A 13660-nucleotide genomic window follows, 5' to 3' on the forward strand; every position below is an offset into this window, starting at 1 on the left:
AAAACAAAATACACCTTAAATCTGCACAGGGGTACCATGCGTTATCTGCTGAAGTGGGAACACCTCTAGCAGGTTGACAACGAGCCTCTGTGAGAAGGAGCAGAAACATCAGCGACGCGGCTTGAGGGCCCACGAATTTCCCCTCCGGCAGTTTCCCCGACGACACGTCCGCTGGCGCAGGCTTCCCGCGTCAGTCGCTATGGGCACAGTAAGAGATCAGAATGGACTCGCGGAGACGCCCTGCAAACCGGAAACAGCGAGGCACCGCGAGACGCGCCAAACCACCTCGCTTCCGGCGACTGAACGTACCGGGCCCCTGGGCCGTAGGAAACGGGGGGCGGGGCTGAAGGGTGTCACGTGACCCTGCGTAGACCCTTCGCTGTCCCTTGGACTGTGGCAACATCCAGGTGTTGGTGCGCATTTTAAGGAGTAGCCTCATAGAGGGGAAGGCACAAAATCTAAAATTGGAAAATACACCAATAAAACTATGGTCAGAGGTTGCTACTAGTGTGGTAAGCAAGCCAACCAGGAATTAGAAGTACATCCCGTCGTTTTGAATACTTAGAGGCTGTCATACATCCCGGGACAAAATGCGCGGGAGTTTCGACCTTCGCTCCGCAGTTAAAGTGCCAACAGCAATGGCTGCACTGCGCTTTTAAAGCTTTTTTTTCTTTTTCTTTTTTTTGAAACTGAAATATAAGAATGTGGAAGCAATGAGGAAGGAGAGAAAAATGTATTGAAGATTTTCTAAAGCCCATATCATTAAATCTGAACTGAAAAATCCCAAAGAGGCTACTGCTTGCTTTATTTTCGGAATATGGATTTCATTCTGTCGGCACACAGGCTGCAGTCCACTCCTGAGGACAGCCGGGGTCTCCGTGGGAGTCCCAGCTCTCGTAATACTATGTGAAATCATTGTAAGCTGAATGTTTACCATGTCACACACGTGTGTATTAATGCCAAGGGTGAGCAAACATTTACTGACCACCTTCTGCATATCAGACACTGTGCTTTGCCGTGGGACTTGCTTTGTGTTGACTCTTGTGACAATATCTGTTCATTGTCTCATGACAACACTCTATTGCTATTTGAGACAGCTGAATATTTTGTAAAATAGTACATCATGCTTATAAAAATATATATTCTTTTAATGGGCATGTTGTTAACGCTTGCAATGCATTTTAAAGTTCATTTCTTTTTAATAGTTCGGACAATCAAAAGAACCTAGGAGTAGAAACATTGCAACACCATTGAACTTGGCCATCTGGCACCAAGAGCACACAGGTGTTTTTTTTGAAGTAGGGAAATAGCATTCAGAACCATAGAGGTTCCAGCACATAGGTGTATATGTGCGTGTAATAGGTAGAAGCGGTACCCAATGAGCATGGAACAACATGTTCTGGTAAAAAAAGGAGAAAGGGTGAACAGCTAAATATGGAGAGAGCCAAAGCGATCAGAAATCTGTTTCAGGAGACAACCACTAGCCAAATTTGGGAGAATTTGGGCCTCCACCGGAAGAATGAATATGACCAATTGTGACAAATGGAATATTAAAAACTGAATTCATGGTGATACATACACCATTTTTAAAGAGGAAGAACAAATCCTCAAAACCACCATGGTTACTGTCAGTTCTTTGTTTTGATGACTCTGCTTATGTTTTGGTTGCTTGTTTTTTTGTTGATTAGGCTCCACTAATAGGTGAGATCATACGGTATTTTCCGTAACCAGAAGGGTGAGGGGCAGGGGTTAACAGGGGAAGGAAGAGGAAAGGTCGTCAAGGAACATGTGTAAGGGACCCGTGGACAAAGCCAACGGGGCGAGGACAGAGAGTGGGAAGGCAGGCGTGCGTGGGGCAGGCGAGGGCGGCTCGAGGAACTGTGTTTGAACCATAAATAAAAACAAAAACAAAAAAACCCAGAACATAAAATGTAAATGTAAAACGACCATGGCAGGATGCAAAACAAGTTCTCACTCCAAAAACGGGAGATTAAAGGACAAACATAACGATTAACCTCATCTTTTTCGGTGAAAGTTTAGTTTAAGCAGAGTTGGTAAAGGAACGCCTACCTCTATACAAGAGCGACAGTTAATAAATGCAGAAGAATGATAGAACTGATCTGCAAAATTACTATTTTGCGGCCATGAATGAAATAATTGACTAAAAGCAAGTGTGCCTGGTTCCACTACCATTGGGTAAAAGGTTTTGGAGCACTATTACATACACAAATATTAACACGAGTAGCCAAGAAACTCGTCCGTTGTGACGACGATCCTTTACGTGAGAGGAACCGGCTGTCCCAGTGACTCCCATTCCATACACAAGGTCCTTGGTGACAGCCAGTATCCTCACCCGAGCAAGGTCCCGCCTTTGGTTTTAATACCAGGTCACAAGGTACCGCCTCAAAGTATTTGTAGCTTAATTACTTTTATCTTTATTTTCATTTCTGAAATCTTTTCTTGATTTTGCTGGGGTAACATTGGTGAGTAAATTATATAGGTTCCAGGCGCACACTCCACAACACATCACGTCTACATGGCAAGGTGTGCACCGCCCCATCGGCCTCCTTCCGTCCTAACTGTCCTGCTTCACCCGCCTCTCCTCCCTCTCCCCCCGGCTATCACCACACTGTTGTCTATGTCCACGAGTTTTATTTTACTTTTTTTAACCCCTTCATCTTTGTCACGTAGCCCCCCAAATCTCCCCTCTGACAGCTGTCAGTCTGCTTTTGTATCTGTGAGTCTGTCTCCATTTTCTCTGCTGGTTTTTTTCATTCATTAGATTCCACATAAGGGTGAAATCTTATGGAGTTTGTTTTTCTCTGCCTGGCCTATTTCACTTCGCTAAGGCTCTCTGGACCCATCTATGCTCTTGCAAAATGTAAGGTTTATATCTTCACTTTCATCTTAAGGTATTAATGTTTCTGCAGAAAATAAAAATGTCTATACTCAACTGATTTTAGTTGAGTTTGTGCTTGAAATGCACAAACACAAATCTCATATTTCAGACTCTTGTGTTTGAATGTTTCAAAAACTCTGTATCAGCAAAATCAAGAAAATCATATTTGATCCAAACATCATTATGAAGAGTTCTTTCTGGTTCTCAACATGTTTTGTCTTACTTGGGTGTATATATATTTTAAAATCCCATTTTTGTGGTTCAAAGGTGGTATAGGTTCAAGATAGAAAAATGGGAGAATACAGGAATTCAACCCCAACTCCTACCCCATTATCTTTCAATTCAACCATAGTTATGGTAAGCGTTTCATTGCACTTCCTGCCAATCTCTGTTCTATGAACATTTAGACACTGCCCACAGCATGCTGTGGGAATGCGTGTATGTGGTTATGTTTGATGCTGCATTTTCACCGGTGTTCACGGCAGTATTACACTAGTTATGCATTGAATGAGGTTCTAATTGCTTTGAATGATTCATGTGCTGGGGGACATGTAGTGGAAGGCCATGCCTTTTCCCACGTCTGGTGAATATTTCGCTGTGGATACAGGTTAACAGGTGACATCTTATTGCCAACACGGGTGTGACATAGTTTGGTTTTTACATGTTTGTGAAGTGATTATATTTCGAAGATAGAGACAAGCATATTTTCCCATTGCCTCTGAAACAAGAGCCTGAAACTGCCCCGGAAGAGACGGAGCAAGTGTTGAGAAGGTGAGGGGAACGGCCGGGGGCCTGCAGGCCGTGAGGGGCCGGCATCTCATTTTGGTCACGGACGTTTCATGCACGGAACACACAGCATTGTGGTTTGCCACATTTTAATGAAATAACTTTCAGAAGTGATTGACTGGTCTCAGATTATAATGATAGCAACATAAATTCTGACTTATGAATAACAATGAGCTAAACCATACCTGAAAAAATAAATTGAGAATTGGATCAATATCAAGAATTCTCAAGGAATGTCTGTATTTAAATTTTAAGACTGCACTATAACTCTCATTTTATTCACAAGTGGGATAAGCAATTTTCCCTTCCTGGCATGTTACTCGAAATGCAGAATGTGGTGACTTTCGACGATGACGCCAAGATCGACAGTCAAATTCAATAGTATCACCTGTTTTAGAATAAAGTTTTCTCTCATTCCTCCATCTGAACTGTATGTTATGTTTTTCCATCATTTCTTCTGATATGACACATGGCTCTGAAGGTAAAAACAATGGACATAAAACATTAAGCGGCATACAGATGCTCACTGCTGAATTTTAGACCGCCTTTCAGAATCTTCTACGCTGACCCAGGAATTTATTCTCAAAACCTTTTCCAATGGAATTCACTGAAAAGCCATCATGTAGATGTAAGTCATTGTAAACATGACGTACTCTGTGTGGTAACTAAATGTTGTCACCAAAGTTCACAGGACCACTTATCATGTGGAGAGTTTTCATAAAAGAACCTTTGTTGCTCTTGTTACTTAAGAATTTTGCAAACATCATCTGCTCGTGCATCACTATCAGGCAGTCCAACATTCGACAGAGTAATGGTTAATCCGTGCAAGTTCTCTTATACACGGCAGAACATCACACCCTCTACACAGATGTCCCAGGACCCGTGAGGGCAGGAACGCACTTACCTAAGCATCTGGGTGGTTCTGACCACTGTCCGTCACGGCAGGTTACTTCCCTGTTTCCCTGCAGTTCATAGTAAGCATGGCATTGGTACTGCACGGACGCTCCTGGAGCGTAGACCGCTGAGGAGAATGTGGTGATGTCTCCATTGTCGATAGTGGGAGGGGGCCCACACTTTCCTCTGGACTCTGAAAAAGGATAGTCTTTGAGTTCAGGTGCCTCTGGAGTAGGTGGAAGCTACGCCAACCTCGACCTGGTGCCAAACTGGATTTACCACTAAATCAGAGAGTGAGCAGCACAAATGCAGGGCGGCTGAACAAGAGTATTGTAGCCAAGGATGAGCAGGAGCAGCCAGAGAGACAGGTAAGAAGAGAGGGGATACGGGCAGCTTGGACCCTGCAGCCACAGGCGGTGGCTGAGAAGCCGGAGGGACACCTGGGCCGAAAACCCCCAGGAAGGTGCGTGGACTCTCAACCCTCCCTCTGGAACGCCCAGCACAGAGCATCGCTACTCCTATTGCAGCCAAATCTTCCATAGTGTGAATATACCTTATTACTTATTCAGTCCACAGAGAGAACTGGGCTGTGAGCACCATCATTTTACTTGCATGAGTTCATTTATTCCGTAGGAACTACTTCAGTATGTATTCCCATCAACGCATTTTGTCCCAAATAAAGACCCTAAAACGGGGCTGAGGAGAAGAGTAAGATACTGTACCTTTGCATTGAGGTGGATCTGTCCAATGTCCATTTAAACACATCACCTCTACCTCCCCAAAGGGGTCAAAAGGTTTGATGCATTCATAAAGCACTGCATCCCCAGATAGATACCTAGGTTTAGTGCTTCGTATATTGGCATTTTCCACTTTGGGAGGACTCCCACAGGAAGTGTCTGAATAAAAAGAAAAAATTGGATACCTACTGTAGGATTCTTTAGAACTCAAATCAACAATTGGGATTCCCATATATTTCCGGACTGAAAGTCAATATGAATGGGTCTTGAAGACTGAAAAATGTCATAAATTGACATGTGTGATTGAGAAATAAAGATAATTGGGGTTTTGTTGGTGAGAGTTAAGCTTCTACACCCTAAAATTCTTTCCCACCCTCCCTCGAAGACTGATAGACATTTTTAGCCAATGTACCTGATGGTTTTTCTGGACATTTCCCTTTAGTTTAGTAAAAGAAATATAAGCTATATAAATTCAAGGTGAATTTGTAAACCCTAAAACTCACAATAACAGATTATTTGGCATCAGATTTGCTTTGAAATCATGTTTCTTAATTGCAATTTTAGGCCCTTAGAAAAATAGGTACAGTAGCCATTTACTTAGGAAATAAGTCAAGAATTGAATGCTTTGAGGACTACCACATAGTTAGAGAAGGGAGGTGAACTCTCAAAGATCCAAACAGAGGGTGAGGAAAATGAGAGAAAAATGAATTTATAATTTTACAGAAACGCTGTCGTAATTTTAGGGGGGCAAATGGTGAAGGGCGCTGCCATGAGCAACGAGGTTCCGTGGCTACGAAGCACTAACGTTCCCGAGCAAAAGTGTGTATGGGACCTGCGAGGGATTGATAAAGGGGTTCCAGGTCGCAACCCGAAGTGTTTGACGCTGCTTCCGAGTGAGCCAGTGAACTTGCATCTGCATGTCCACCAGTTTCCCAGAAGGCACTGACGCTGCCATTTCAGGGCCACTCGCAGAGGACACTGGAGCTCTACGGTCAGCCGCCACGTGCACACTCCATCCCTCTAGCTTAAAGCACGAACCTCCCTTGCTCTGACCTAAGACATAACCTGTGTTCGGTTTTTCATGACGCAAGAAGCGATTCTATATTATATGATTTGAGACACTTCAAAAAGTAAATTTCAAAAGTTTATCAAAATACCTCGGCATGTTGGATTCCCTATCCATCTGCCATTTATGCACCGTACCACATTGGATCCATGCATTTGGTAATATTGTTGACACTCATAAGCTACTTCCTCTCCTGATTGATAAGATCTCTTGTTCTGGCTTAGACCTCTGGGTATGGCATTATCAAAGCTGGGCGGGGAAGAGCAAGTCCTTTCTGAAAGGAACAACAAAATACTTGTTCAGGAAATCTTTTAAAATACATATGGGCCAATAATTTTACTCTCAAAGAATAGGTACCCACCAAACCAATGCATACTGTACAACAGTTGTCTTATAACTTGAAAATATCTTAGCAGTCTTGATTCGATTTCACTGGAAGACTCTACATGTATCACAAGTATCATACGGGACGGTCCTGAACCCTGAAGAGATCGGGACCATCCTCTGACGTTCCAATTCTTTTTCGTCCATAGAGGCCACCTACGTTGTAGCCCTATTTCTATCCTTCACTTCTGTCAAATCTCTTTCCCAGAATTACGTGGAACATCTTAGGAAATTCCATGAGTATTTACAAGCAGGTAACCGGGAAACTAACAGAGAGTTGGTTGACGACGGGGCTGATGAGCGGGGACAGCTGTGCGCCCAGAGATGGGGAGCCTCAGCGTGTACGCACATCAGAGCATGAGGCGCACGAACACCAGTGACGTCTAAGTGCAATAACTGGGTTCCCATTGCCAACCTGTTCGTGTGACTAGGGCTACCCATTCTCTACCAGAATCCAGAACTTTCTGGAGATAGCTTATTAAATTCTAGAATGACTGCAGTTTTAACTTCATATCATGGATGCTCTAAATCACAGATATTTATCAGCCCGAGAAGGAAGAAATACACTGTACTTATGCATTCTGGCGGGGGGCCCCATTTCCCTCCGGAACATGTTACGGACGCAGGTCCGTGAACCGTAAACCCCTGGGCACATCTGTATGTAAACTCTTCTCCATGCTTGTAGCTGTTTTTCCTGTTACGATTCGCATCATTGGAAATAGAGGGTGGCGAGTCACAAGGAAGTCCTGAAAGAAACACGGAAAAAATGCCTGCATATTTCCCTCACTCTGACAGTTATTTCAGGCACTGGTTGTCACGGTAAGTACTTTTGTTTGATCGCAGAGGTGCTAAGAATAGCACGTCACGGAAAAGGCGCGCAGGTGTTTCCTGCAACCAGCATTGTGGTGCGCGTCCCGCCCCCGACTTGAGAAGAGCTGAAATGGAATACGTCAATATAGTTCGGAATGGGGCTACCCACGCTTCTTCAACTAGCCGTGAGGAGTGAAAAGAGCCACATTTAGAGTCATGTTAAGAAAACTATCATCTATTGTAAGAGGTCAGAAAAGACATTGTGGAAAAAACGTAAGTTTTTTAAAAACCTGGGTGTGAGACTTCACTACAACATATACGAATATTCAGAAATAGGAATAGCTATACCTTTATGAATACTTAGGTTTAATTTCCCTACACATGCAGTTTTAGCAGGGAAAATGCCGTAGTTAAAAGTGATTTCATGTGCTACACGTTTTTTTATCCGCTTATGGACTGATAGGCCCTTGGACTGTTTCCGCATCTTGGTTACTGTAAACACTGCTGCTATGGACATAGGGGGACATATAGTCTTTCAAACTGGTGTTTCAGGGGACTCTGGATATAATCGCAGGCCTGGGATCGCTGGGTGAGAAGGCAATTCCTCTTTTCATATGTTGAGGTAACTCCATACTCTTCTCCACAGTGGCTGCTCCAGGAAAAAGAAGCAAATCCTACCTTTTGCAACTGTGTGGATGCACCTGGAGAAAACTGAGCTAAGTGAAACAAGCTAGTCAAAGAAAGACAGGTGTCATGCGATCTCACTTATCTGTGGACTCGAGTGAACGAAATAAACTGGTGAACAAAATAGACCAGGGGTATGGACACAAGGGAGAGACTGAGAGCTGTCAGAGGGAACGCGGGAGAGAGGGACTCGACGGACGAAGGTGAGGAACGTCGCTGAAGGCCATCTATGCATAGCCCATGGGCACAGATGACAGCAAGGTGGTGGCCAGAGATAAAGCGGGGCAGGTGGAGGCTGGTAGGAAGGGCAAGAAGAGCAGGGAATGGGGACATTAGTAAGTGTGGCAACAGCAACAATAAAGAGAAAAAGAAATGGTAAAGCGATGTCATAATAAACCCATGGCATTAACAAAAATAGGATAGGTTTATGCAAGAATTATTAGGTAAAATATGTTACTAGATAAATGGCATGTAAAGATATAAATGGATCTGTAAACTTACAAATCTATAAATTATATCTCCTGACTTTGATGATGATTATATTAATGAATTGCACCGAAAACAGAATTTTAGTTGCACGATGTCCTCACCTACACACTGAGGGGGACGACTCCATTTCCCCAGGTGGCACATTATCGTATGTCTCCCAGTCAACTTGAAGCCCTCTTTACAAACATAACCTAATTCAGTGCCATGCACATAGAGCTTGGGCTCCAGTCTTTCCCCTCCTTCTTCTTCTGATCTGGAGGAATTAACAGTTCCATGTTCTATATAAGGTGGCTGAGGACATGGCGTTTTCTCTACGATGAAGAACAGAGGTTGAAGGGTCAGGTACAAAGATCACGTTTGCAACGGAAAATAACATCAGACACGTTTGGGGTTTTTGAATAAGAATGATTTGAACAAATAAAATTATTTAATAACTAAACGATACTTGAAACTTGCAAAGACACAGGGCTCCATAAAATCAATGCTACCACCCACTCACTCCCTTGGTCCCTTTGTTCCCTCCTGTTCATCCTGAGGAGTAAAACTCGCACCGAGAGCAATCGCGTCTGGTATCTCCGCAGAAACCCAACGCGTCTGTCTGCACTCATTTCGCAACACAAGGGGCACAGTGCTGACTGCTTACTGTACCTAGGTTGCGGTGTAGGGTTTCGTGGTGAAGGGGAATGGATATGGAGAAAGAGCTTCATCTTGTTTCTTTACACAAAGCACAGGGGAGCTGTACCCTCATTTGATAGACAGGTGCAATGCAAATGACACACTACTGACCAATGCAGCGTGGGACTGACTTCCAGATTCCACCCTGGCACACGATATCTTCTGCTTCCTGAATCAGAGAATTGTTTTGACAGAGAATAGAGATTGTTTCTCCTTCCTGATAATTCACTGTAGTTGTCATATTTTCAGATTTGGGAATCTGAGGTGGAGGCGGACATCTTGGTATTTCTAGAAATATTAAAGTCAGATTTCTTGAGGAAAAGTCACAAGTTAAAAATATTAAGAGGCCAATTCAAGAAAGAAAACGGTCAGAAATAATGCATCTGAAAAGATCAAATTATCATGTTATGTTTTAGGTTTAAGTATGTTATAATTTTTTTTCCTTTTTTAGCATTCTAACATACCACATTGGGTTTATATCCTCATGGCCTTCTTCGTAGATTTGTTCTTTTATTCTTTGTGGTCAATCTTGGATAATTTAGGGAAAACCTATTTTAATGATTTCCAGCCAGTAGAATGTCCTAATTGGATTATCAATTCAACAACACACATTAAATCAAGACTGACACCGGAATCTTTTTTACAGATATCAATGATCAAATGTATTGGGAGCCAATGAAAACCCTCACCAGATGTTGTACCAATAGAAGCTGAATAGCCATAGGTCAGAATTGCATTTAGTTAGAGATCAATTAATAGGACACAGACTCGTGGCTGAGATATGAATTAGATGTGCTGACTAGTGACTGATGTACTGTTAAGAGTTTAAAACTGGCCCGCAAGGTTTTGTTCCCTAGCTTGCCTTAACTGGTCAAAAACCAATATAGGAAATTTAAATAGCCTACTCTCTGTTAAAGAAATTCAATTAATCAGCAAACAATCTTTAAAGGAAACCAAACTACATATCAGATGCTTTCACAGGTGAATTCTGTCGATTGTTTAAAGGAAAAAACAATATAATAACACCATGTGTAATAATATTACACATGCACATTCAGAAGACAGAAGAGCAAAGAACACTTCTCTGTGGGGTTTCTGAGCCCACCATAACCTTAACAGCAACACCTGGCAGAGGCGTTACAAGAAAAACTAACTGTAATTTAACACCCCCGTGAACACAGATGAAAAAAGCCTTAAAAATGTGTCAGCAATTCCAGTACATGAACATAAAGAAAGAATAACATATTGCCGCCAACTAGAGTTAACTCCAGGAATGAGAGATTTTTACATGAAGGTCAATGTTAAGAAAATTAAGAAAGTCTCATTATGTCGATAAGTTCAAAAAAAGCATTTAAAAACATCAACAGTAGTTGATGATAAAATTCCTCACTACACAAAGTGGAAGTAGAAGGAAATTCACTTAAGTTGTTAAAAGGCATCTACAAAATTCTAAACTAACAGTGTAATTGGGGTAAGAAATTAAGCCCTGTCTCCCAGAGGTCAGAAATAGGATAAAGATGGTTGTTTTCCTCACTTCCTTTCAACACTGCACTGATGTTCCAGCAAGTGCAATAAAGAAAACAGAGTAGCAAAATTAAAAGGCACCAGTGGAAATCTAATAGTGTATTTGAATGACACACTTGATCTACGAAAGAATAAATAAAATGAATAATATAATTTTGCATAGTTTCAGAGTATAAAATCAATATCTAAAAATTAAGTACATTTCTTTATAGTTAGAGCAAAAATTGGAAAATGTAAACATGCAAAATACCATTTGAAATATAAAATACAAAATATAAATACACTTAAAAAAACTCTAAATCTTCTACTCAAATCACGGCAGGGAAAATAGAAGCCAAAGTAAATAACTGAAGAGATATATGAAGTTTATGAATTGAACACTCAGTATGGTGAAGATGCCAGATCTCCCTAATTTATCTTTCATTAGACAAGCCATCCCTTTCTTTTCACAACGAGATCCACTGCAGAAATCGACAAGCTTTTCCTGTAATTTCTACGCTAATGAAAAGACCAGACAATTAAAACAATCTTGAGTACAAGGAGCGTAAGTGGTGAAAACACATCAGACTCCAAGACTTACTGTGAAGTTATGCTTGCCAAGGCAAAGCGGTGGGGGTAAGGATAGAAAATTGAGTGTACAGACGAAACGGAGGGTCGAGAAATAAACGGTCACTTCCAGACACAACTGATTTTTATTTCGAAGTCTCTCCCGCTCATATTGCTAGGACAATTAAATGTCCCTATACAAAAAAGAACACCGACCCTTCTTTTACACCATACTCACACTTAATTTACCATGAATGATACACCTAAATATAAATGCAAACACAATATAAAGCTTCGTATAAGAAAACACAGACAGACACATGTATTTCACTGACTGTAATAATTGCTTGTTTCCATTAAGGAGATCTGAAAATAAGTGGAACTTTGTATTGGTATGAAACTACTTTCTGTGTATTCCAGGCCTGAGGAAATTCGTAAAAATGCCGAGGATGGTGCATCGAAGTGCCCTAGAGTTGGCGAAGGCCAATACAGACGTGACAAGCGGGGAGGGGAATGCGCCCTGCGCTGTTGGAGTTGGTGGCCCTAATAAGACTGTTTCCAAGACAGACGTGGAAAAACAAAATGATGGATGACTCGATGGGCAGAGAGCCAGAGACAGATGGAAACATCAATAGATGGATACACATATCCCTAGTAATTCTGGGGAATACGGAAGAGTTGCAGGCATAGGTGTCAGCCCACGTGTAAGATACAAAATTAGTAGCGATGGCATCGCCATAGCAATGAGCACAGCCACTGCCCAGAGCCGAAGTTGCCATGTTTCCCGGTGGTCGGTTACCCTGCTGATGTGGACACATGAGGCAGCTAATACCTGGGAGCAGCGCTCAGGGTATATTCTAAATCACCTTCCGGCTGGGAACTATTTGTAAACATAGTTAAGAAAAAATTTAACGACACAAAGACACTCCTTTGCAAGGTAGGAAGAAATAGAGTGAAATCTGGAAACGTTATAATCAAGAGCTTACCTGTGCAGTTTACTGGGGGGTCCCACTTTCCATTTACGCAGACTGAGTGTTTCCGCTCTGACGTTCTCCTACACATGTAATTTACTTTCATACTATCCTCAGAGCTACCCATATCAGACTGGGTTATCTCATAATCATCTGACTTGGGTGATATACATGTCTTAACGTGACCTGTTGCTATAAAATGAAAATATTCCCTTGAAAACACTGAATATGAGAATCTAAGCAACTAAAACAAGAAGTAGTTACAGAGTCCAGAATATAATGAGATTTGAATGTAGGTCCACAAATTCTACCAGCAAAGTCATTCCTGATCCCGTGGCGTGAGGTGGGCTATCACATAGGAACGTAGCCCTGTGTCCATTATTGATGCCTCAGAGAGAGTTACTCTCATTAAGACACCTGGCACTTTGGGGCAGGCAAGAACACAGAGGCTTTCTGCTTTGTCAACGTACTGAAGGGTGATCACATGACTAAATCTGGTCCCATTTGAAATCTGTGCAAATGTTCACATCCATTCTTTTCTTGATATCAAACATTTCTACATTGTTTTTAATCCACAATCTTAAAATGGTAAAAGAAAAAAAAAAGATCTGTGGAAACAGAATACATGAAGTTGCCAGCTGAATTAAATTGTTTCAATAAAGTTAATGTAAAATAACAAGAAAAGTTGATCTAAGGTGTATAGAATGTGACTATGTAAGCATAGCTTGTGCATGATCACCAAAGTCAAGAACAAGAAATTAGGTGCTTCAGCCATGACCTATTTTGTATATATACTTTAGAATCTTTGAGAAGCTGTTTTATACACTAGATCGTCCTATAATCCAACACTATTACAATGCCATAATACCAAATTTATGCTGACTTCAGCATGGTATAAATGGACTGTTAAAGTTTTTATTCAACTATATATCTCAAAAATTCCACGCCTAAGGCAAATCCTTTTGGAATTTGATGTCAGTGGAGGCCTCAGGTACTGTTAATAATTTGTTAATGACGGAGTCAAGTGAGATGAACAGAGCAAAGAAAATTCAACTAATAGGCCAAAAAATAGTGAGGATTTTGGAATGCAGCCTTGAAAAAAAATAATAAAGGGGACTAATTTGAAACACATTAGAGTCTTGTGAATTAGTCCTGTTTCTCCAGAACTTGTCCCAAGTGTTGAGAAAGACAAAAC

At 41.6% G+C, this 13660-nt stretch overlaps 1 protein-coding gene across 4 annotated transcripts in view; it reads right to left on the bottom strand.

Annotated features, from left to right (window-relative positions):
* The window catches only part of LOC129072952 (complement factor H-like), a 59769-nt gene that overhangs the window by 15998 nt on the left and 30111 nt on the right, over nt 1-13660 (bottom strand). The window contains exons 15-22 of one of the 4 annotated variants that reach the window (XM_054576562.1): nt 12481-12657; nt 9536-9712; nt 8851-9060; nt 7339-7512; nt 6474-6656; nt 5302-5475; nt 4590-4772; nt 3787-4160 (exon numbers count right to left, since the gene is read on the bottom strand). The exons of 1 other annotated variant lie outside the window; for it this stretch is intronic. In XM_054576562.1, coding sequence (XP_054432537.1) covers nt 3961-4160; nt 4590-4772; nt 5302-5475; nt 6474-6656; nt 7339-7512; nt 8851-9060; nt 9536-9712; nt 12481-12657 — 1478 coding nt within the window. In that variant the 3' untranslated portion in view covers nt 3787-3960. Of the gene's footprint in view, nt 1-3786; nt 4161-4581; nt 4773-5301; nt 5476-6473; nt 6657-7338; nt 7513-8850; nt 9061-9535; nt 9713-12480; nt 12658-13660 lie in introns of those variants that run through there. 2 more of the 4 variants (XM_054576566.1, XM_054576563.1) reach the window with 2 other exon arrangements.

The sequence above is a fragment of the Pteronotus mesoamericanus genome, unplaced genomic scaffold (genome assembly GCF_021234165.1).
Source record: "Pteronotus mesoamericanus isolate MK-2021 breed Mesoamerican mustached bat unplaced genomic scaffold, CSHL_Meso_final contig_347, whole genome shotgun sequence".
Lineage (NCBI taxonomy): Eukaryota > Metazoa > Chordata > Mammalia > Chiroptera > Mormoopidae > Pteronotus > Pteronotus mesoamericanus.